The 23,247-nt window shown below is 43.8% G+C and overlaps 1 protein-coding gene across 1 annotated transcript in view; it reads right to left on the bottom strand.

Annotated features, from left to right (window-relative positions):
- THSD7A (thrombospondin type 1 domain containing 7A) overlaps positions 1–23,247 on the bottom strand; it is a 1,346,262-nt gene that overhangs the window by 6,648 nt on the left and 1,316,367 nt on the right. Inside the window, exon 26 of the mRNA XM_069648630.1 lies at positions 9,223–9,310. Within this exon, the coding sequence (XP_069504731.1) occupies positions 9,223–9,310 (88 nt within the window). The remainder of the gene's footprint in view (positions 1–9,222; positions 9,311–23,247) is intronic.

The raw sequence follows: 23,247 nt of genomic DNA, 5'->3' as shown, positions 1-23,247 counted from the left end.
CAGCACTTAATTCCATGGTGAATTTGTCTCATGATGATACTGTGGAATCACCTAATAATGTGAGCTTTGCAAGTATGTGTACCGCCAGTTTGAAGAACCGGAAAATCTATTGACTACCTTAGTTGACAAGTGCGACAACAAAGAGTGCAAGCTTTATGTGCACTCTGTGTTGTTGCACAGACGTATCAACAGATGTAGGAACATCCTCAAGGACAGTGGTACAAATACAGAACAATTACTGTATGAGAATAAGCTACTATTGACTGTAGGAAAGTTAACTAATCAAGAACGGCTGGAATCTCCAATCGAGATCCTCTTGGTTCTCAGAGGATCTCCAAGCAATGCGCACAGACAAACGCCAAGCGCTCAAGAACTGGCAACGTAATCCCTGCGACAACACAAAAGATATATTGAAAACCATAGCCAAAAAATACAAAGAGGCCATCTTCCGAGCCAAATCCGAAGCCTACAACCAACGCATCACGGCGGCCAACTCTCAATCTAAAGAGCTATTCTGTATCTTTAAAGAACTAACCATACCGCCCACCTGCCCAGATGAGATCTTCAAGGACGAGCCCTGGTGCACAGGCATACAAACAGCCATGCTAGAAAAAATAAACCTCCTCCAAAAAAAGATATCACACCACTACAACTCCTTATCTAAGCAAAGTTCACACGCACACATGAAACATAGTGTCAAAGCCAACAACATACCCAAGTTCACTTTCACCGAAATCACCAAAACTGAGGTCATCAACTTCCTCAAACATCTCAAACCCTCACTCTGTAAGGGTGACATATGCCCCCCAAAAATCATCAAAGAATGTGCTGAGCAGCTCGCTCCTCTCCTCACTGCGTTCATCAACGCATCATTTAGGTCAGGCATAGTCCCAGAGGCCTGGGTGCGCCGCCTCCTAAAAAAAAACACACTTGACCCCACAAACCCTAACAACTATCGCCCCATAACCACAGTCCCATTCCTTCTAAAATTACTTGATAAAGCCGCACATATACAGATCCAACACTACTTAGAATCCAACGCAATTCTAGGCAAAAGGCAATCTGAATTCCGTAAGGGACACGGAACTGAAACCGCCCTTCTAGACCTAAAACATGAAATTACTAACATCCTCGACAAGGGCAAGCCTGCCCTCCTCCTCCTCCTCGACCTATCAGCAGCATTTGACCTAGTAGATCACGACACTCTCACCAATCATCTAACACAAGCAGCACACTTTTCTAAGGACACGGCCTCATGGGTAACTTCCTTCCTACAAGGCAGAGCTATGAAAGTCTTCTCCAACACAGCTCATGCTGCGCCATCCATCATCCACTGTGGGGTTCCTCAAGGCTCCTGCACAGCCCCTACGCTGTACAACCTCTTTACTAAGCCCCTATTCGACAAACTGGACGCTATGGGGATCACTTACACGAACTACGCTGACGACACGCAGATACTCCTGCCCCTGACTGGTAACTATCATCAAGACTCCACCTCCCTCCAACTAATCTACACCACCACCAAGCCTGGATGGCCACCAACGGACTCTGCTTGAATGGGGACAAAACTGAAATCCTCATTTTAGGCCAGAAGCCCACCCTTGCCAACCTTAACCCACTTTACACTAACTTTAGCATAGACTGCACTATCCCAGTCCTATCATCAGTTAAAACACTAGGAGTTCACATAGATGCCACCCTATCTATGGATAAACAAGTAAGCACAATCATCTCGGCATCGGCATTGAGCACTAAACTCATCAATGCTATAAAACCGTTCCTAACAAAAGAAAACTGCCTGTCCATCGCAAGAGCCACAATTGGAGCCAAACTGGACTACTGCAACACGCTCCTAGCCGGCACCTCCAAGAACAACCTAGCAAGGCTCCAAACCACCCAAAATAATGCTCTTAGAGCAGCACTCAGCATACCTAAAAGAGAGCACATCACCCTAGCCAGGAAAGCCGTCCATTGGCCCCCAGTCAAGGATAGGATTGCTTTCAAAATCCTCACCACAACGCATAAATGCATCAACCTCACAGCACCATCCTACCTATCTGACACACTGTCTAGATCCCAATCCACAAGACCAACCAGATCCACATACGCCAACCGTCTCACTATACCACGCATCAATAGATCCAAGGCAGGAGGTATAGGCTTCCCATACCTGGCACCCAAGCTTTGGAACACACTGCCCACCAACCTCAGAGCAGAATCATCCCTCCTCTCCTTTCGGAAACAACTTAAAACTGCTCTCTTCAACCAACTTGTGCACCAGACCACCTCTGTGTTCTCTATGTACATATACTTAAGCATAACCACTGTGTTCTCTATGTACATATACTTAAGCATAACCATTGCCCAATGTAACCAAGGGTACAACTGCGTGTAACTAAGTTTAAGAAACACTGTAACCAGCGCCACGATGCCTTCGGTCTGATGTGCGCTTAACAAATGTGAATAAATAAATAAATAAATAAATAAATAAATAAATAAATAAATGGTAGCTTATCCAATAATTTTAGAAAATCTAATTTGGATAAAGTTAATAGTGGAATTAACAAGAAAAAAGTCTTTATTAAGAACAAGAAACACTATTCACAAGCAGCAAAGTATAGTAATAAACTCACTGGTCGTAATAAGAACGGATGTGTTGTAACTGAAAAGCTAATGTCTGTTATTGGGGAAACCTGTACCACTTTGTATGGAGCCAAACTATGTTGGGACCCACTCTGTTGTTGTTCATGCTAATCTTGAACCAAGAATGTGTCCAAAAATACTCCAGGTAAATCTGATATTAGATCATTTTTGATCAACTCAGAAGCTAAAAAGTCTTTGCAGCCACTAGAATGTTGGACAGGTACAAGTAAGATAATTACCTAAAGAAAGATGAAAGCAAAACAAGACAAAGGGATATCTGAAGTGGTGTTGACGGACCTACAAAATATAGTTGAGGTAGAAATGATAGAGATGAATGCCAGAATAATTAAACTGCTGAGACACCTAAACCCATACCGTTGCCTGTTAATAGTGCTAAAAGTGTGAGTAAATCTGTTAGATTTGTAGAAAATCCAGACAAACGTATTGGGAACAAGTTGGAGGCTGATAAAGTTGATTCTTCTAACCATATACATGCTATTCGATTTCAGGAAATATATTCTACAAAAAAAACTAGTGGTTCTGAATAGAAACCACATTTTGAATTTATGTAAATCTTCAGGACTTCAAAATAGTAGATCAAATAGTAGGTCAGTTGGTGATTCCAATGAAAGTGACCACCAATGTATGGTGTTCGGATATACTGACTCTCGAATATATTTTAATTCATGGCAGCCCGTTTGAGAAACTGGGCTACACATGTAAGGAAACAATGATGGCAAAAATAAAAAATCAGATGACTACTTTGAGTACCTTGGGGCACAGAAACCGACTGCCCCCCAGGGGCTGTTATAATTGAAAATAACACAGAGATAACTGAAGAAGAATCCTTGACTACAGGTAGTAATAATAACAAAAGCTCCTCAAAACAAGATCAATATGGGGCAATAAGTTATGAAGGGTATTGGCAATGGCTACCGATGGCATTTGAAAATCACTTTGAGAATCAATCTCGATGACATTTATGGGGTGCTATCCTAGAATATGAGAGGAAACACACACTATATTAGTGATGTGGGACTGTTGGCAAATATCCAACATGTTTCCATAGTCGCATTACAAGAAACATGACTGTATGCTAAATGCGACATTGATGGCCGAGTACAGTACAAAGTTTGGTGACAAAAGGGCCCAGGGGTCGCCCTAAGGATGGTCTGTTGACCTCCATTAGGCATCCCTGGACAGGCCATGATACTATCTGGTCAACTAATATGGTGTTAGTACTACAAGTTGTAATCAACTGAGGTTCTCATTGCTACTGATAGTTAATGTCTATAATCCCCCTAGTGGTGTGGCCAATAAGGTAAACATAGCAATGATAATGAGAGGTTTGGAAGAAAATGATCCAGATACACCTATTATCATTATGGAAGATTTTAATGCCAAAATTAGATATTCGGATGAATCTATCACAGCAAACCAGAGTTCCGGTCTGATAGAACCAGGGTCCAATATTTATGGTAAACCCTGGGCTAATCTATTTCTTAAATACCATTTAAGAATATTAAACGGAAACTGTACTAGTGATCCTAATCGTAGCGCAACACGAGTAAGTGGATCTAGTTTGTCTACAATTGATTATATGGTAATTAAGGAAAGTGCGTATGTAGAGGTGCTAGATATGGCTGTAGGATGTCGCGAGTAAAGCAATCATCTTCCCTTATACCTTCTGTTGCCCACCTATATGAAGTGTAATTAATATGAAATGAATGGTAATATAGGTGTTAATAATGCAGGGAATCGGATTACTTGGAATCCCCATTGACTAAAAACAGGTTAATTTATTGCGGAATATGAGCTAATTCAATTTATAGAACAGATGGTTTCTGCACAAGATGAGACTCAAATAGAAATGATCCAAGCGTTTGAACAAGTAGTAGTGGCTATCAAAGCTGCTACGAGTCAGAAACGCAAAAATACTTGAGTAATAATGAGCGATGGAACTTAAACCATGATAAGAAGAACCCCTTTGATGCTGAAATACATAATGCAAAAAAACAATTAAGATCTGTTATTAAAGAGATTAAGAACAGTAATTGCAAAGATATGACTATGAGACTAAGATCAGACCTAAAACACAATCAAACATGGCTATGACAACATAGCTCTCAGAGGGCTGATGAGATCTGACGTACTGTAGCACTGATGGCAAAGGAAAATAATAATCAGGGAATCTGGGCTGTCATCAATGACTGCAAGAAGAAAACTCTACATATAAATAGTGTTACAGAAAGGGATTTGATTCTACATGTGGAAAAAAACACTTGGTGCTCCTGTGCCAGCAGAGGATATTGACCATCCAGACTTCTCCATTTGGCATGGCAATTATACTCTAGACAATTTAAGAAAATTGATTAAGAACTTGCGTAGCTCTAGGGCTGTCGGCCCGGATGGCACCTGTAATGCTCTTGTTTGGATGTCACCTGATAAATGGGCACTAGGATTGAATATCCTGTTTCAATGGAGAGGTAAACATGGTAGAACACCCCCCTCTTGGCGTGAAAGTGTAATTTTACCTATTCATAAGAAAGGTGAATGGAAAGATCCTGGCATTTACAGGATGCTCACTAAGCTAGACATCCATGCAAAGATTTTTTAAAAGATCCCGCTCATTGATCATGTATCATGATTGATGATATAAGCCAAGAGAAAGATATGGAGGTGATATCAAATAACTATCTAAATTCAAGGGCACAGTATAATTTTATAACATTTACATGTGCGGCCCTATTACAGAAACGTTACACCAATGCCTGTGCAACTAAACACCCCATTTGCACCAGGGCACAATATATTCTATTTTTAATACTTAGTGCTTCAATGCACTTCGACATCTGAACAATTTTTGAACAGTGCAAATACACAAGTGAAAACTATTGCTAACATGGAACCTGATCCTACATCATTCTGCTGCAAGTAGGGCTAGAGAGGTATTCTCCCAGCAGGTCCCATTTTTAGATTGGTTGTGCTCAATGTTAAGACTCTTTTACAAAAAGAAAGACTCACCACTCGATCAGTAGAACATTTTTGCAAATGAAAAAGAACCTTACCAGCGTGTCCTATTGACAAGTGACAGTGCTCCTGCTAGGCACAGAAGATCAGCAACAACCTGTGGCTATCACTGTATCGCTGAGAGTAACAGAGAATTCTCTTCTTTCATCATGCTATCGCTTTTTACGGTGACTTACACTTTACGAAAGCTCCCAGGCAATGACCCATCAAGTTTTGAAGGCATTGTTGCCCATGTTCGTAAAGAGGCATTAAAATGTTGGAAATTACAGCCTATATTAGGATTTTTGGCATCATGCTATTTGATGACAGAAGTTATTTTTTATCTTCTATAGGAATATTTTGAAAACGGGAGTTTAGAAGCAGTTCATTATATTGTTCATTGTAGGTCCAATATTCTCCCATGACAATATCTGTCCATTGAAACTATGAGTATGACACAGATGAAAGTAGTTAGACTACCAACTTGAAACCTCTTGAGGGTCCCAGGTTGTTTTAAGGAGTGGCATTATTTTTTGAATGTTTAAAGATAAAATCACACTAGTTAGACATGTGGGAATGAGTGATCACTGTGGGAAAATATTGAAATCCCAACTGTGAACTATGGAATTACGTGAAAGGACTAGTGGTGAGCAAGAGCCTCCGACCTAGGGCCCCATTCAGAAAGACATTCAATGTTTGGGTAAAAAGTACTGTACAGTAGGTAAGTAAAGCATTGCTCAGTTTCTCAATGCATTCTGAGATCAAACATCTATGTAATGCCGCAAACATAGTACTACACAGTACAACAATGTGCCTGCGGTGCAAATATCTTGATTTGACATTTGCGGCAAATCATTGCTTAATTCGGTATTACACAAGAAGCTTTCTGTATTTGCTTATGTTTTAACGACAGTGCAGACGTTGGATACTTTGGCCCTAGCTTAGCCAGCTAATCTAGAATTCTGAATTCGCCTGTGACTAAATCACTCCAGTTAGTGCTTCCTCTTATGCAGAATCAGATATCATCAAATCAATTAAACAGGGATAGTCTTAACAAAGGCCCCAGTCTTAAACACCATGCAACATTACAGAAACGTTGCACCTCAGCCAGTGCACTTTGCAAATTGACCTAGTGCAGCAAACATATTCTTTCAATATTTGTAACACGGCAATGTTTGCAATAGTGCAATAACATTATGGTATTAATAGTAGACCACATTGTGGTCCTCGGTCAAAAATGCATAGAAATAATAAACCATATATTTGTGTGTGCTTGGACTCAAAATGGCACTTTCTGTAATGAGGTCCCTTTACCCATACGTCTCCTGCTTGTCCTTTCCTGGCATATGATGAACACAGCCACGATTTCCATATAGTCGTGAATTAACCTTCTTTCATTTCAATGTTACAAGTACATTGTTATGATTACTCTCATTGTGAATGTGGAACATAAACCCACTGACTATTTTATTTTATTTTCATTTATTGGATATTTGTAATGCGCACTATACACAATTGTGTTACAAGGCGCATCAAGACAGCGGGGGATGGAATGTGTAGAGGGTATAAAACAAAAGCAAAACGTTCTTAAAAGGTCTTGAAACATTTGTAGTGTGCAAGTGCATGGTAGCAGGGGAGAGGGGGAGGAGGGGAAGTGCAGGAAGGGGGTAGAAGGGAAGAAAAAGAAACAAAAGCATTCTGGCTAGGCCCTGAGATGATTTGGACCGTGCAAGTGCTGAACATGAAAAAAAGGGGAGAGGGGGAGGAAGGGAAATGCAGGAGAGGAAGGCGGTGAGAGGTGCCTTAAGTGCAAAACACGTAGTTATGAATTTCATGGAAAGGGGAAAAGACCTAGGTTTCAACATACAGTAGAAAAAGCAAAACACCTAAACACAAATTTCCTGGAAAAGAGGAAATTTATTTATTTATTTATTAAATTTATATAGCGCGCAGGCAGCCCAGGGGCATTGTGGCACTGTTACTTGCAGGAAGACTTAGTTACAATGTGAGCAGGTTGTGCCTTGGGTTTCAGTAAGGCAGTGACCTGTGATCAGATATATCACATAATACATCATACAATGCAATTATGAGGGCTAGGCCATGTAATTGTTAGATGAACAGGGTCGTTTTCAGGGTTCAGGAAAGGCCTAGGTTTCAACATACAGTAGAAAAAGCAAAACACCTAAACACAAATTTCCTGGAAAAGAGGAAAGGCCTAGGTTTCAACATACAGTAGAAAAAGTAAAACACCTAGATACAAATTCCCTGGAAAGGGGGACAAGGCCCCGGTTTCAATATGCAGTAGTAAAAAAAACACCTAGATACAAATTTGCAGGAAAGGGCCTAGGTTTCAACATACAGCATGAAAGGTCAACACCAAGATGCGAGTAATATGGAGGGCCTAAGTGCCCAAGATGGACAACATACCGTGTGGGTGACAGACAGCAGACTAAAGCATTGGTAAAAGAAGAAATAATGAGGGTTGGATAGTTTAATAGGGAGCAATAATGGCTGGTCCCCCTGCCCGCACCATCCTAGCCTTGTCAATCGCTGCTGGTTGACGGCTGGGCTGCATGCTCCACTGGCGAACAGATGCAAACACAGTCTGGGGCTGCTACTGAGGAAGCAGCCCTTTGCCTCTTGGCCCCTGGCTGGAAGGTCTGCATGGGCAGTGGGGCTGCCCTTGGGGCTGTCCTAAGGAGGACTGCAGCCAATGGAGGACGGGGGAGGGTAACACACATACTTGTATGTAACTATGTATGTAATAACTTCAAGTTTGGCACCCTGATGCCCTCGGGCCTGATGGTGCGCGTTACAAATAAATAAAATACGAATACAAAATACAGTGGCGGGAGAGGAGGGGGATACACGCAAGGAGCACAGACGACAGGAAAAAGAAACAAACCAAAAAGGACATTTTTTACCATCAAAGGTGTCGGGGGACACAGGACACAAAATGCACCCAACAATATACAAAAAGGACAAAGGAACACACAGAAGGGCACAGGGACACAAAAAGGATGAAGGAACACATAGAAAGGGTTGGGGGGACACCAGGGAACAAGGAGGGGGAAGGGGCCACATTATAAAAACAGCCATATTGAGCACTACAGGTTGACTTCATATTATCAGAGTTTAATTAAACTGCCCATTGTGTTGTTGAATGTTTTCAGTTTACTAGGCAGTCTTTTCTACCACATATTCTAAATACCTGCATACACGTTCCTCTCCAATCGTTCATATTGAGTTACTTAAGAAAATGTACAACTCAATACAAAAGTTAACGAGAAGTATTGTTTCTTACAAATAATTTTCCAATGGACTTCCAGTAGTACGAGTCATCTGCATTACTGTGCAAACAGAAAGCATGTTGTATTAAAAAGGGACATAGGTGTGATGCCTCGAACACGTGAGTTTCCAGAGGCTGCTATTTTTAGTTGTACCTAATCAAAGAGTCATCAATGGATTCTGTTCCAGTAGAAGATGCCTTTGCTGCTCCCACACTTATTGATGAACCTGCAGTGCCAACACCTCGATACACATGCAGAAGTGAATTATCAATCAACTCACCATGCAAGATAGATCATAGACACAATAAAGATCAGCAAAACAAAAGCTCCGGCAGCTACACCATAGACCCAGGTCTTCAATCGCCCATCTAAAAGGAATGAATGTTAGTCGTTAGTTCTACAGGTTAGTTGAAAAAATAAGATATAAAAAAAATTATACTTGGTTTTTTTATCAAAGCAATAGCTGTTAGTAGGCGTTACTTGGTTATGAACATATAGCAAAGACCTCTCATGTATTGTATTGTATTGTATTGTTTATTTATATAGTGCCTATACACAGGAAAGTGTTTCAAAGCGCTCAAGGAGGGTGGGAACAGGGGAAACAAACAACAGTTGCTCAGAGCCCTTGAAATTCGGAGACGATAATAGTCTGTACAGGGAGAGTAAGTGCATAAAATATATTTAACAGTTGAGACACAGCAAATAGGCCTGACGGTGATTATGTAGTTTTACCAGTGCAATTAAGGGGGAGGAGACAGGGGAGAACAGACAGAAGATCTTCAGGCATATTGCATTTGGAGTGCCCAAGTGCATAGACAGTACAGGGAGGGGGAGGTCCAAGTGCACCCAGTCGATGGTGACTGGGGTAAGTGCAGAGATAGCCACTCTCTAGGGTTATTTCTAAGTGACGTGAAGGAGGGTGGGTGTAGGGACCTGAGGCAAGAGCGAGAGAGGACTGGCGGGGGTGCCCCGGACCGGTGAGACTCAAGGTACACCAGCCGGCCAGTCAGCAAGCTGTAAGGAGGAGGAGGAAGAGATTGAGAGAGCAGAGAGCTAGGTTAGCAGGGTAGAGGGAGAGCGAAGGAGGAGGAGAAAAGGAATGTCTTGAGGAGTTTCCAGAATTTAAGAAGGTCAGGCTTAAGGCGTAGGGCATCAGGGACGCTATTACAGAGGGAGGCACCTGTAGAAGATAAGGATCTCCCTCCAAATCTCTTCTTAGAGAACCAGCTAACTTGCAGAAGGTTGGAGGTAGATGAGCAGAGCACTCGGGAGGGGAAGTATTTAGGTAGGCAGCGTTGAAGGCAGGTAGGTCCCTGGCCCCAGAGAGCCTTGTGGACAATACAGAGGGTCTTGTACTTGATCCTTGCAGCCACTGGAAGCCAGTGAAGGGATTTCAGTGCCGGAGAGATGCAGTCCCTGGGCTTGACGCTAAGGATAAGTCTTGCGGTTCTGTTCTGAATGAGTTGCAGAGGGTGCAGGGCCGAGGAAGGGAGGTTGAGGAAGAGGTTGCAATAGTGCAGCCTAGAGAGAACCAAGGCTCTGGAGACAGTGAGCTGCTGGGGGAAAGTGAGAAAAGGTAGAGTACCTCTGAGGAGCTGTAGCTGATAGTTGGACTTTTTAGAAATTTCAGAGATGTGAGAGGCAAAGGAGAGAATGGAGTCGAAGATGACCCTGAGGTTTTTTGCCTCGCAGGTGGCTGTGGGTGCAGGGCCAAGGGAGTCGAAAAAGCAGGAGCGGAGGTCCCAATGCGAATTATCTCAGTCTTACTGGCATTGAGGCAGAGTTTGTTTGCAGCACACCCAGACTGAACAGGCAGTCAGATATGAGTGAGGAGGCAGCGGCTGAAGGTAGCCTGAAAGATAGTTGCGTATCATCCGCGTAACACTGGAAGTTAGAGGTAAAAGTGGTAATCACACGTGCCAGAGCAGCCACATAGGCGTTGAAGAACCAGGGGGAGAGTTTAGATCCCTGGGGAACACCACAGGTTGAGAGAGCAATAGTTGAGAGAAAGGCTCTGAGTTCCACCTTGGATGGGTAGTCAGAGAGAGAGTAGATTACCATGCCAGAGCCTGACCTGTGATTCCCAGCGTGTCCCGGAGATGTGCGATCAGGATGTTGTGGCTAATCCTGTCAAAGGCAGAGGAGAGGTCAAGGAGAATGAAGACAGAGGGAGTGTTAGTGTCAAGATTTGAGAGCTGGTCTTCACGGTGTGCAGAAGAGCAGTTTCAGTGCTTCGGGATGCTCTAAAGCCAGATTGATGGTCATGGAAGCAGGCAATAGATTCAGTGTGGAGAGTCAGCTGAGTGATAGCCCACTTCTCCAGGAGTTTGCCCAAGAAAGGAGTGATGGAAATAGGGTGGTAGTTTGCTAGAATGGTGGGGTCGGCCTATGGTTTCTTGAGCAGAGGGTGCACAAGGGAGTGCTTAAGGGCAGTTGGGAAAACTCCAGTGTAGAAGGAGAGTTTGCAGAGATCAGGCAAGGCTGGAGCGAGGGAGTGAATATTTTCCTTAATGGTTTTTGAGGGTCAGGGGTCCACCTGTTTGGATGAAGCCTTCAGATACCTGCCTTGTCTGGTCACCTCATTAGGTGTGACAGGTGAGAGAGAAGAGAGGGTAAGAGGAGGGGGGCAAGGGAGGCTCTGGCATTGGTGTGTACTGTGGAGTGGACTAGAGGGAGGAAAGGATGTCTTGGGTTTTTGTGATGAAGTGTGCAGTCAGGGCTGAGCAAAGGACCTAGGTGGGTGTTACAGATGAAGAGGCTGCTGCAGGATTGGCCAGTTCCTTGCAGACTTTTAAAAGTTTGGCTGTGTTGTTAGATGCCACGGATTTGCAGGCTTGAACAAAGACTATTTTGTTGGAGCGGATGCAGAGTCGATGTTGTCTTTGGAGGAGGCTGCAGACCAGTTTGTCAGATGGTCCGCCCGATGAGTTCCATTTCTGCTTAGCTGCCCTACATTTGCGTTTAAGGGCAGCCATATCAGAGTCGTACCAAGAGTTGCACTTTTTGGAAGGCTTCAGTAGGACCCTCATGGCAGGGGCAAGAGTGTCAAGAGTGTAGGAGATGGAACGGTTGAGGTTAGCGAGGGCTGCGTCAGGGTGTGAGTCAGCTGCATGAATGGGAGGAGGAAAGTAGGTGGAAGCAAAGCAGCCACTGTCACTTTTTTCATGGGTCTGGTGACTTTGAAGCCGATTGGCAGTGCCTAGTGTGTTGCTGCAAGAGGAGAGGAGAGCATCAGGTGTGTTGTGAGAAGAGAGATGTTTGTCCAGCAGAGCGAGGTAGTGAGAGGAATAGAGAGAGGGATGTCAGTAGAGATGAGAACATCCAAGGTATGGCCCACGGTGTGCGTAGAGCCAAAGGGTAGGATAGATAGTGAAAGAGAATCACATAGGCTACAGAAAGGTCCAGAGGAGTCAGGAGAGCCAAGATGGATGTTGAGATCACCCATCAGGAGGAATTGAGAGGAGGAGGAGAGTAGAGAGGAGGTAAGGTCAGCCCATTCAGAGAGGAAGAGAGTGGACTGTCCTGGTGATCAAAATAGAAGGTGGCCATAATGAGAGAAGATTTCAGGGAGAGTGGGAGTCTGCAAACTTGGCACACTAAGGAGGAGTAGGCCTGAGTAGGGATGATGGACACAGGTATCCATTCTGGGAAGATATGTGCCACTCCCCCACCTTTCTTCTTAGGCCTACTCAAAGAGAGGATTTTGTAGCCTTCAGGGAGGAGTGTGTCAAAGCTTGTGACAGAGTTCTCCTTGAAACAAATCTCTGTGTTGGCAAGCAAATCAAGATCTATGAGTTTGAGGAGGTTGCAGATGTCAGACGAGTGTTTGATGGCAGAGCGAGTGTTGAGAGTGGCAATGTGGAGCAGCTTGCCATCTTTGAGGGTCTTCCTCAAGGGGGCACAGGGGACAGTGGTCCCACCCGAGGGTGGCGAGTGGGTCAGAGGGAAAGTGGAGGATGGCGAAGGAGCTAAGGCGTACAAGCGGGCTGGGACAGTGCGACAGGGTGAAGGTGCCTGTACAGAGGGGGAGGATGGCACAGTAGGAAAGGGTGCCTGTACAGAGGTGGAGGAAGGCACAGAGGGCAAGGGGGCCTGGCCAGCGGGAGAGTTGATGTTAGAGAGGCAAGTGAGGCGCCTGTCAAAGAGAAGCAGGTTAGGTTGAGGACCCTGAACCATGATGGTTTCACTAAAATAGACATTAATCATGACTCTGGAAATTGTGAAGAGGTCAAGGAGAACCTCCCAGCGAGTCCCACCATTAATGGGAGAAGAGGCGATAGGAGAGAGAAAGCCAACCATGTAACGAGTCCGTAGTTCAGGTGCAATAACCAGAAGAGGATGTCAGTGAGTGTCTCTCTGGCAGAAGCCGGGACATAGGTGTCTGCAATAGGAAGGCCTGGGTTGGAGCCCAGAATGTCCTTCTTAAGTTTCTTCCACACAGATTTAGTGATGAGAGGAATAGGAGATAGTGAAGCAGTTAGAGGATAGGATAGCTGGACAGTGACATAGTTGGCTGCGGTGGAAAGGTGGGGCACTTACCAGTCTGAGGCACTATATGCAAAATATAGCTTATTATTCTTTTTTTCTAGTGGTCAACTCACAATAAAAATAAGGCCTTCTTCTGTGGGGGGCATCTTAGCACGAGCATGGACAAACTATTGCTCACCATGATTTTGTAGAAAGGAATAATATGTATGGGATGTATGGATGTGATGTATATAATGAACACCTACCTAGGAAGCAATAGAGGGGCGTACAGAGGGGGCACATGCATGGGGTTACATGTTGGGTGTGGGAGTAGCAGAGGTTTATAGGATTGGAAGAGGGAGCAAGGTGCGGGGGAGCCCTGGAAGGAAAGAAGTGGGGTTAAGTGGAGCCATCAGATATTGGCAAGATGTTCTTTGGACAATAGGGTCTTTTGTCCTTCCTGAATTGTAGGATATAGGGGCAGTCTGACCTGCATTAGTGATTTGTTGCACACAGAGTGCATAGCTTTGTTTCCAGTCTGGGAAGTTTACGGCTTTTGCTAGTGCATTGGCCAGGGGAGCATGTCAAGCAGATCGAGTGGTGTTTTGGTTGTAGCTGTTTTGCAGGTGATGTAAGCTGTTTTGAACATGCTGCACATCAGTTTACAGATGAGCTGTAAAGTGTGCGTGTTGCTGTTTTCTGGGGCATCACTGTACTCAATATGTTGTCTGGTCTAAACAAAGTTTTGGGAACAGTACTGCAAGCTTAGTTTGTAATGTGCTGACTATACAACATTTCATAATGTAGCCCTACGTACTTACACAGTCCTTAACCAGTATCATTAAAAAAAACGTGGAGACTGATTTCACAGATCAGAAGCTTCATCCTATACATCAGTCTACACATAGAGTTATCATACCAGAATCAATTAATAGGAACATATATCCTTGCAGTCTCTCGCCTGCATCTAATTTTGTTCAAATATTTACATGGTTAAAACAGAGAGATTGAGGAAACATCTACAATCTGAAGAAATTCTTTCCTCGTGCATCGTTGTGTTGTAAAGGTCAAGATTCAACTCTGACAAGGGGGCCAAATGTACCAGTTTCATAAGGAACATGGTAATGTCAAGGGTGACATGGGAGGTGACATTGGGGGTAGGGATATCATTGAACGCAGCGCTGCTTTCATAAGGTGACACAGAAGCAGGCGTAGCTCGAGAATTCCCATGGTGAAACGCAATGAGGGGTGGGTGCTTTATGTATAGTATGGGGTAGTTAATTGAGAGGGCACTGGTATGAAGTTGTCTCACTGTATGTAAATAGCTATGGCCATGCTTGCTAATCATTGAGAGCAGGGTGTTCATTGTGTATGATGTAGTATAGATGTATGTGGAATGTCGCAGTGTAATATAGTTCTGAGGAGGGTGTTCATTGTCTATGATGTAGTATAGTTCTATGTGGAATGTCACAGTGTAATAAAGATCTGACCAGGGTGTCATAGCCTGCCTGTGGCCAGAGAATGTTTACTCTTAATGTGCGTTCTATTACTGTTTGCACTAGCCAGTCAGGTGTAAGGTTGAGCTGGGGTCTGTACTTCATCACCTGTAATAAAGGTTTTTTATCTCACTGGAAACTACGTGGGACTATTCTTCAGGCACCAGGTACGAGTGCAAGAAGTCCATTCTATACAACTACCCCAAATTACACACAAATCGACAATATTGGCACACACAAATGATGAAAGCAACTAAAAGAGATATACAGAGAGGCTGAGTTGGTGAATAACTCAGAAGATTGAGCTAGTTTGTGGCCAGTACGCCCTTGCGCAGACCCAGAATTCAGACCAGGTGGGACCAGTGCAGCAGCGGTCTACACTGACATCACACTCAATAATGCCACCATTCAGTAACTGCTCTAGAGATCCTCTCCTAAACCAGTGAAAATACAATCTCATACCAAAGGAATTCACCTCCAACACTCTACATGACAATAACGTCTATAGTAACACAAGCTACTACACTACGCTGCCGTACACATCCGTTCATCCGCCTGGCTTCATCCCTGTGAAATTAATACAATTGTTCCATTTAATCTCGACTGCCTTTTCATCATGGTAGCTTGGTTCAATGACATTTCAAAATGTATTTTTCATCATATGGTCCATCAGATGTATTCTATACTCTTTTTGTCAATTGGCCCGAAGGCCTTGCCGAAGATGTGGCTGTCTGTTGTAATATGGAATGTGGTTCCTACCAAGTTCCATATTACATGTGAGGGTTCAAGGAACAGACCGTTGGCTTGGAAACATCAGGTAATGCCAGTACAAGGATACAGTGAATGTACTTTTAATGAATAAACCCCTGCATATCACCTACCAGGCATTAGTGGGGAGGAGCCCTGGCCAAGGTGAGGCAGATTGCACAGAGTCTTTGTTGAGCCGTGCTGTGGAGACACAGTAATCCAGATTGAGGTGGTGCGGCAGAGCTAAGCAGTACAGAGCCTCCATTCAGTCAGGGCCATGCGTCAGTGCACGAGGGCCGCAGTGGAGCAGCGTTGAGGTGATGCGTGTGGAGGGGCCCATGTGGAGGCATCCAGTCTGCATGTTTGCAAGCGTCTACGAAGGTGACCAGTGTGGGCGGAGCAGATGGAGGGCTGCAACGAAGCAGCATGAAGTGACACATGGAGGAGCGTTGCTAAGCGATCTGTGGGAGACGCACGCAGCCAATGCCAGCAGACACATCAGGTGAATGTTGCATAGAAGGAAGAGCTGAAATTCTGAATTTGCGTTTCTGGTCATGTGTAGACATGCACGCAGCTAATGATTGCAAAGAAGAAGTTCGGCATTGAGGTGGATTAAAGCAGAAAAGAAGTTTATGAAGGTGGCGATGGCAGTCTAATAGTTTGGGTGGATTATGTGGGCAGCAAGGCACCAGTCAACAGTTTATTTTTTCGCTTTGCAGAGTGTACATCCCTATAGTGAAGTGGGAACTACAGGAATGACCCCAATGGCAACATTTCTGGAGACTCCAGGAGATCTGACGACAGAGTGGTGGGAGAGGCAAGACTTAATCAGGTTGTTTTTACTGGCCATTGGACAGGACAAATTCTCAGACGAGCAGAACCATGGGGCCCTGATGAATTGCCTCAGCAAGGAAGCAAAAAGGATCATAAAACTTGTGCAACAGCCACTTCCTTCAGAGGGTGATGCTGGAGATGGGCCAGCGAGAAGCGATGTGCTATAATCAGGCTATACAGAAGATGGACAAGCAGTATAACCACTGGAAAAATATAATATTGGTGAGTTACATGCGTAAGCAAATGCCAATGGAGAATGTGCACATGGATATAGCAGACCTGAGTATTATGATAGCATCATGCCATTTTTCAGGCGTGAAATATGAATACATCTTGGATGGATCAGCTAGTGCTAGGAACCTCACACACTATGATACAAGATAAACTGTAGTAAGCCAAGAATTCCACTCTGGTAGATTCATTAGAAATAGCAAGAAGCATTGAGCAGAGTAATAGGTCTGACCGATATGTTGAAATGAAGGAAACAATGAAGGTGAAGAGTATGGAAGTAAAGGTGATACAGCTGGTTGAAGATGATTGGACAGTGGTGGCAGCGGTACAAAAGAAGAAGGAGCCCACGCACACCTGTGGTAGTGCATGGGGGGATTCAGAGGAACTTGCTTTAAATGTGGATTGATAGGACACATGGCATGAGGTCCTGAGTGTCTGGCAGTGAAGGGAATGTACCGCAAGAGCAACATGAAGGGACATTTCACAAAGACGTGTCAAGCAAGTGAGGGTGGAAGAAGAGAAACTGGACCAATAAAGCCACATTTACATGTCGCAAACTCTCAAGAGGGAAGATACTTTTCCAGGCAGTTAACTCGGTGGTGGAGGAGGAAGGAGAGATGGGGAAGATGGAACCAAATAGACCACCCCTGCAAGTGAGTGAACAGGAAGTGGATGTGGGTGATATAGTAAGAATCATGAAACTGTTTAGACTAAGCAAGGGAGAACCAGTGAATTTTGAACCAAGGAAGGAAGTGCGGAGTGGAAAGCACTATGTATTGTTGGATGATGATTGATGATAGGTGCACAGGTGAGGAAGGTGACAGAGAGGATGCAAAAGAGGGGGACTATGGCAGCAGGAAAGGATTAATAGTATGAGGAGCGATCGGTACAACAGAGATGGACAAGTCAATGAGGGCCTAGGAGGGAGTGCTGACATCAGGGGAAGTCGATGCAGCATGCAGGCCAGAACTGTTCCCAGAAGGTGGGCAGACTATGAAATGGAATAGGCACAGGTATCAAAAGTTAGGATTGGGGAACCTAGGTATTTTCAACTATAAGCACACACATGGTATTCCTGGCAAAGTTATATTCCATTACTATTAGGTATTTAATAATAATAAATCTTAAATGATAGTGTGCGATTAAATTTGCATAAGCATTAGGCTAGTATGTGATTTTTACGAGTTAATCTCAGTAAGGGTCCCCAGAAAAAATGAGTTTCTGGTTAAGGTGAAGGGCAAATGTAGTTGAAGTGAAAGAGTCCCAGACTAATTCAACCATTACTGTACGTTTATTTGAATAAGTCTCTCTTATACGCCATCAGCAGTGAGGCTATCTTCCATGCTATCTCTCAACCGCTGCTCTCCCTCTGAGTCCATTCCAGATAGCTGATTGCAATTCTGCTTTTCTCTAGCTCACATCACATACAGCACGCATACTACACACCTCCCTCAAAATTCTACAAAATATTTAAAATTCATCGGTTCTCTCATCATCCTAGCCTGCCTTCCTCTAGATACCGATTCATTCCCACCCTCCAGATTGACAGTGCACACACCCTCACTGTACTCATTGTCACAACCACTCTTCTTTACAGATGCCACCCTATTCAAGTTCCACGTCCTCCCATCTCCTCTCTTGATGGAATTGTAAAATGCTATTACCGCCCCATATGTTTGAGACCACAGCACGGGTCCCTCCCTCAATTGGACAGACAACTTAATCCTCAAAACCTTGCCCTCCTCAACTTCCCTCTCCTTAACAGCTTCCCTCACATCATATCTGACTTTGTTGCACACCTTCCTCTCCACAACATGCAATTTGGCATTCTCCACATTCTTCAAAGTCCACTTTGCCCTCTTCAGCCATGGTGGGCATAGTTTTCTGTTAGGCTTTCTTCCTCTCCTCATTTCAAAGGGAGACACACCTGTGGATATATGCAGCAAGAACCTATGCGCCACAATCCTGCTCATCACAACTTCTCCCCAATGTTTTTCTTTGGCCTAGGCCTAGGCATGATAAATGGTGGTGTATTTATGTATTATACAATTTTCCATAAGATATCTGCACATCTCATTGGACTTAAATTGCACACCATTGTCAGTCAAAACGTCACTGGGCTATCCATCCCACATGAATACTTCTTCCATAAAACCAATAATTTATTTTGGTGTTATGTTTCGTAAGGACACTTCAATTCTACCCATTTCGAAAAGTGTGTCAGTCAACGCAAAGCAATACTTGGGAATTCCCTTACTCTGAATGATAGCCTTTCGTATTCTTTCCCAGGGCATGCTTAGTACAGACACGAACGCCTTAGGACTTTCTCTAGCCACTAAGTCCTTCTCACTCAGCATGCAAAAAATGCAGCTAGGCCACCAGATTTTTTTCGTAATGCCCTGATGCCATTCCTGGGAAATCTCAACATTTCTCTTCCTCACTCCAAATGGATGTACTATCCGATAACCTCTCATCACATATACCCCTGATAATTGCAACTCATCCTTGACCACCCATAAGCCTTCGAGACTCGTCCAAAAAATGGATTGTCTCATTATGCATCTTCTTTCTGCAAGTTCAGACTTAACATAGGCGTTCATTTGCCAGTCAATCAGTGACCATATATGTGTGGCTTCTTTGCAGCATATACACATGTTCACATCAACATAATTTAGCTAATCTCCAGGAAAGGAGGAAATATGTGCTCTTATAAAAATTGACCTTTTCCTTGCATGACTTTCAAATGTACACTTTCGAAAAGTAGCTACCATTGGTGTATGTGCCAGGCAGTAGTTGAGAACATGTAGTAGGCAGCAAAGGCGTAGACATTATGCGCAAGCATGGTGTCACACAACCAGAACTGGCAGACTGTTGCACTACGATTCATAACGGGGTCAAACAGTCTGAGCAGAGGCCAAATGCATTGAACTTTAAAGTCTAATTCAAACACATTTCCACTGGAGCAAATCAGGAGATGATCTGTGCATCTCTGAATTGGCCTTTCTAACTCACACCTGATTCAAAAAACCTAAAGCCAGAGCAAATGCACTGCTGACTGGAGCATCTCTGTGATGCTCTTGGGCAAGTCTTTGTGAATTACATTTGTTCATGAGAATTCAAAGATGTTCCAGGTAGTTTAGGATTTGCTTTAATTTTAGATTGGAACCGAAACCCTACAACAAAAGAAAACTCGCAAGTTCTTCTTTCTCTCACCAGGCACCGAAAAATGTTAACGACATACCAAAGAACATACGTGACACAAGAAAACATCTATTATTCAGGAAACTGCTCAAATCCTGGCTCTTCACTGCATAACTAGAAGACCGCCGACATGGGCACACATAGCCAAAACAATGATGAAAGAATACACCGACCCCGGATCCCACCAAACAATCTACTACAAACAGAATCTAAAGAAGAGATTCTAAGACATACCAAACTACAAACTGATAGATACCGATGATAGGATGATACTAAAGACTGAATACATAGGCAGACCAAGACGGAAGGACAAGGCCGATTCATCAATAGCATCCTGACCCCGAATTACACCAAGCTCCAACAGACCTAAGTCACAATAGACAACAAGGTAACAGGGGCGGCCAATCCACAGCACCGAAACCAGAGGGTGGCAATAGACATACCCAACACCATTATACTAAGTTCATCAATACAGACGGGAACGCACTGCGCCATCACCCACAACAGTTTGATGGTCAAGAAAGGAAAGCGGCAACTAAGCCTACGCATAGGAATGCTAGTTAAACAGAACAAGATGTGTTATAAACAGGACATACAACCCACTAACCCAACTTCAAATCTCTGCATATCTAACTCACCTGAAAATCCACAGAACCATCTGTCGCCCAACATACTGCACACACTTCACCTCATCGCAACAACAGCAAACAAACAACACATAAACAGCACCAACAACACACAAGTTCTTACCCCGGTCCGATACTCACACAAAAGCTCAGCACGCTGTGAAAACCGAAGTGAAGCCGCTAACAGCACACTACTACTCTCTCACTCTACTACTCCCTCTTCACCCTAACCTAACCTAACCCGCCCGCCTTCTTGTTTTTCAGATCCGTCTGAGCACCTGGGGACCAACTCCGTTGGTGACGGTGCACGATATAAATACATTTAACATTGAACATTTTATGAATAAGGTATAAGGTAGCAGAAGTACAGCTGAGATAATTAAGGCATCTCCCTGTTTATTCCAGTTGAAATCTTTGTGAATCGTGTTCGAAATATTTGTAAGAAAATCCTGTGGTTTGAATAATGTAACTGTGCTTGAAATGTGCACATTTTCTCTGGAGGGGAAATCATTTCATGTTGCAGAATGGGCCACAAGGTGCCTTTTGCGACATGAAAAGGGGACATTGCTTCAAGCTGAAGTGGGAATTTCCTAATGTAAATGAGAGTATTCGCCCGTATGCATGGCAACATTACTGAAAAATGGATAGTGGCATAGGGGCCCTGGATTGTGCACTGAATGTTTGGCTCCACGAGTACTATACCAGTGTCTATCTTTCAGGAGGAAATGAGAGTCACAGGCAGGAACCATTATAAACAAACCTATCCTATGAGATGCCTTGGCGCCTTCCATAGGGAGACAGGGGTGGAGTGGCATAACAATGTTGTTGAGGCTTGAACCATTCTGATATTGTATAAACAGGTGCACTCTGCACCCAGACATTTGACATTTGCCTGCCAGCCTCCATGGATGGGAGGCCACCTGAGACCACACCCAGATTTCTAGCATCCCTCACATATGTATGAACTGTCTTCATAACGTTGCACATTCAAATTCATACACACTCACACTCTCTGTGAGCACTCAAACCTCTTAGTTCCCTTTTATTTTGTTTGTAGGCCACACAGGACTTTTTATACATGTTGCAGCACATACACGGGTGCTCATGATACCACTTTACCCATTCCACGCATATGCTAAGAAGGACCCTGGTATATATTGTCTTTGTCTAAGAAAGGGGCATACGGTAGTGTATGGGATTAAACAGTAGAATGTGGGTTCATTTCTTCTAGTTAGCATAAGACATTATTATCACCTTGTTCATGCTTCTAAGTTCATTCGACTTGTCACTTCATCTCATAGTAGTGGAGTTGTGGGGGGACATGGCATTGCCTTGTTGTGGGTGCTCAATGCGGACATAAAAGGTTGCCTCCACTTTACGTCAAACAACATTTATTAAACTACTTCTTTGAGAATCTTATTGGCGATTAACTGAGATCACGCTTAGGTCTTGCCCTCTCTTAATTGACATCTCTGTGTCCTTGTTTTTGATCCTATCCTGCCGTGGCTGTCCTTTGTTTTTCATTTAGTTTGTCAAATCCCTCTGCCACTGCTGGAGAATGTAGCAACAGGTCCCTGTGTTCTTTCTTTATGAATCTCTTGAGGTGGGTGGCATTCCTCGTCAGTTGCTCATGCGCTGAGTCACTTTCATTTGGTGCTTGTTTCAATGGGTAACTACGCTCCTCTCTTAGTGCTGTTGACCAAGAACCAAATCTCCTGGCTCAAATCCAGAATCCTTTGTGTGCTGTTTGCATACAATGATCAATACAGGAAGGCTCACTAGTATCAAAGAGCCCTGGGCGGTGAAGGATCACAGGGGATCCAGTGTCTTTGAGGCACTTAGAGCACACTTTAGGGTGTTAGGAGTCCCGGTGGGTAGAAGAATGCCAGGGGACAAAGAGCAAGGGGAAATAAATCAGGTGGATACACAGGGTGTCTCTGGGTGCAGTGCATGCTGGGACACTGAATAATTAAATTATTGCCTTTTCCCATCAGTTACTATTCTATGTCTAGTTCCTCCAGTGAGATCAGAGCAGAGAGGTTTCACGGGATGTGCATATAGCCTTGGGAAAGCACACAGGAGAGGAAGAAACACAGCGAGTAAGGAGCATGAAAGATTGAAGGAGCAGGTAGCCACGTGAATGGCATTGAATAATGGGGAAACAAGCATGAAAAGAAATGTGCACATGGGCGAAGAAGCATAAAATGGATAAAAGGAAAGTTGTGAATATAACAGGTGGAGAAAGGGACCCTTTCCTGGCCAGTTATACCACTCCACCTTTATGTTCACTGTTTATATGTGTAGGTGTAGGTAACTAAATGCAGTAGTATTTATTTAATGTATTATTTATTATTTATTTATACACTTCTAAAGCACACCTTCACTAGCAATGGCATCATGGCGCTACTGGTGAGAAAGGACTGGAAAGGAAAACCAGGGATTCATAAAAGAAAACACAAATAGAAAATGAAAACTAAAGCAGAAAAGTTTTCAAAGCTCGGTGGAAGGTAAGATGACCTTGTAGCGCACACAAGGGCAGCAAGAGGGAATTCCATAGCCTAGCTGCCACCACCAAGAAGGCCCGCCCTCCAAATCTCGAACAAAGAACACGGGGAACCTGGATCAGAGGCAAAGATGCAGAATGAAGAAACTGAGAGGGGTTGTAAAGAATAATCTTTTCACGTAGATACTCAGGACCACCAC

The sequence above is a fragment of the Ambystoma mexicanum genome, chromosome 2q (genome assembly GCF_040938575.1).
Source record: "Ambystoma mexicanum isolate Mex_15411 chromosome 2q, UKY_AmexF1_1, whole genome shotgun sequence".
Lineage (NCBI taxonomy): Eukaryota > Metazoa > Chordata > Amphibia > Caudata > Ambystomatidae > Ambystoma > Ambystoma mexicanum.
Note: the sequence above shows the minus strand (reverse complement) of the source record. Positions and strands in the feature narration are given on the sequence as shown.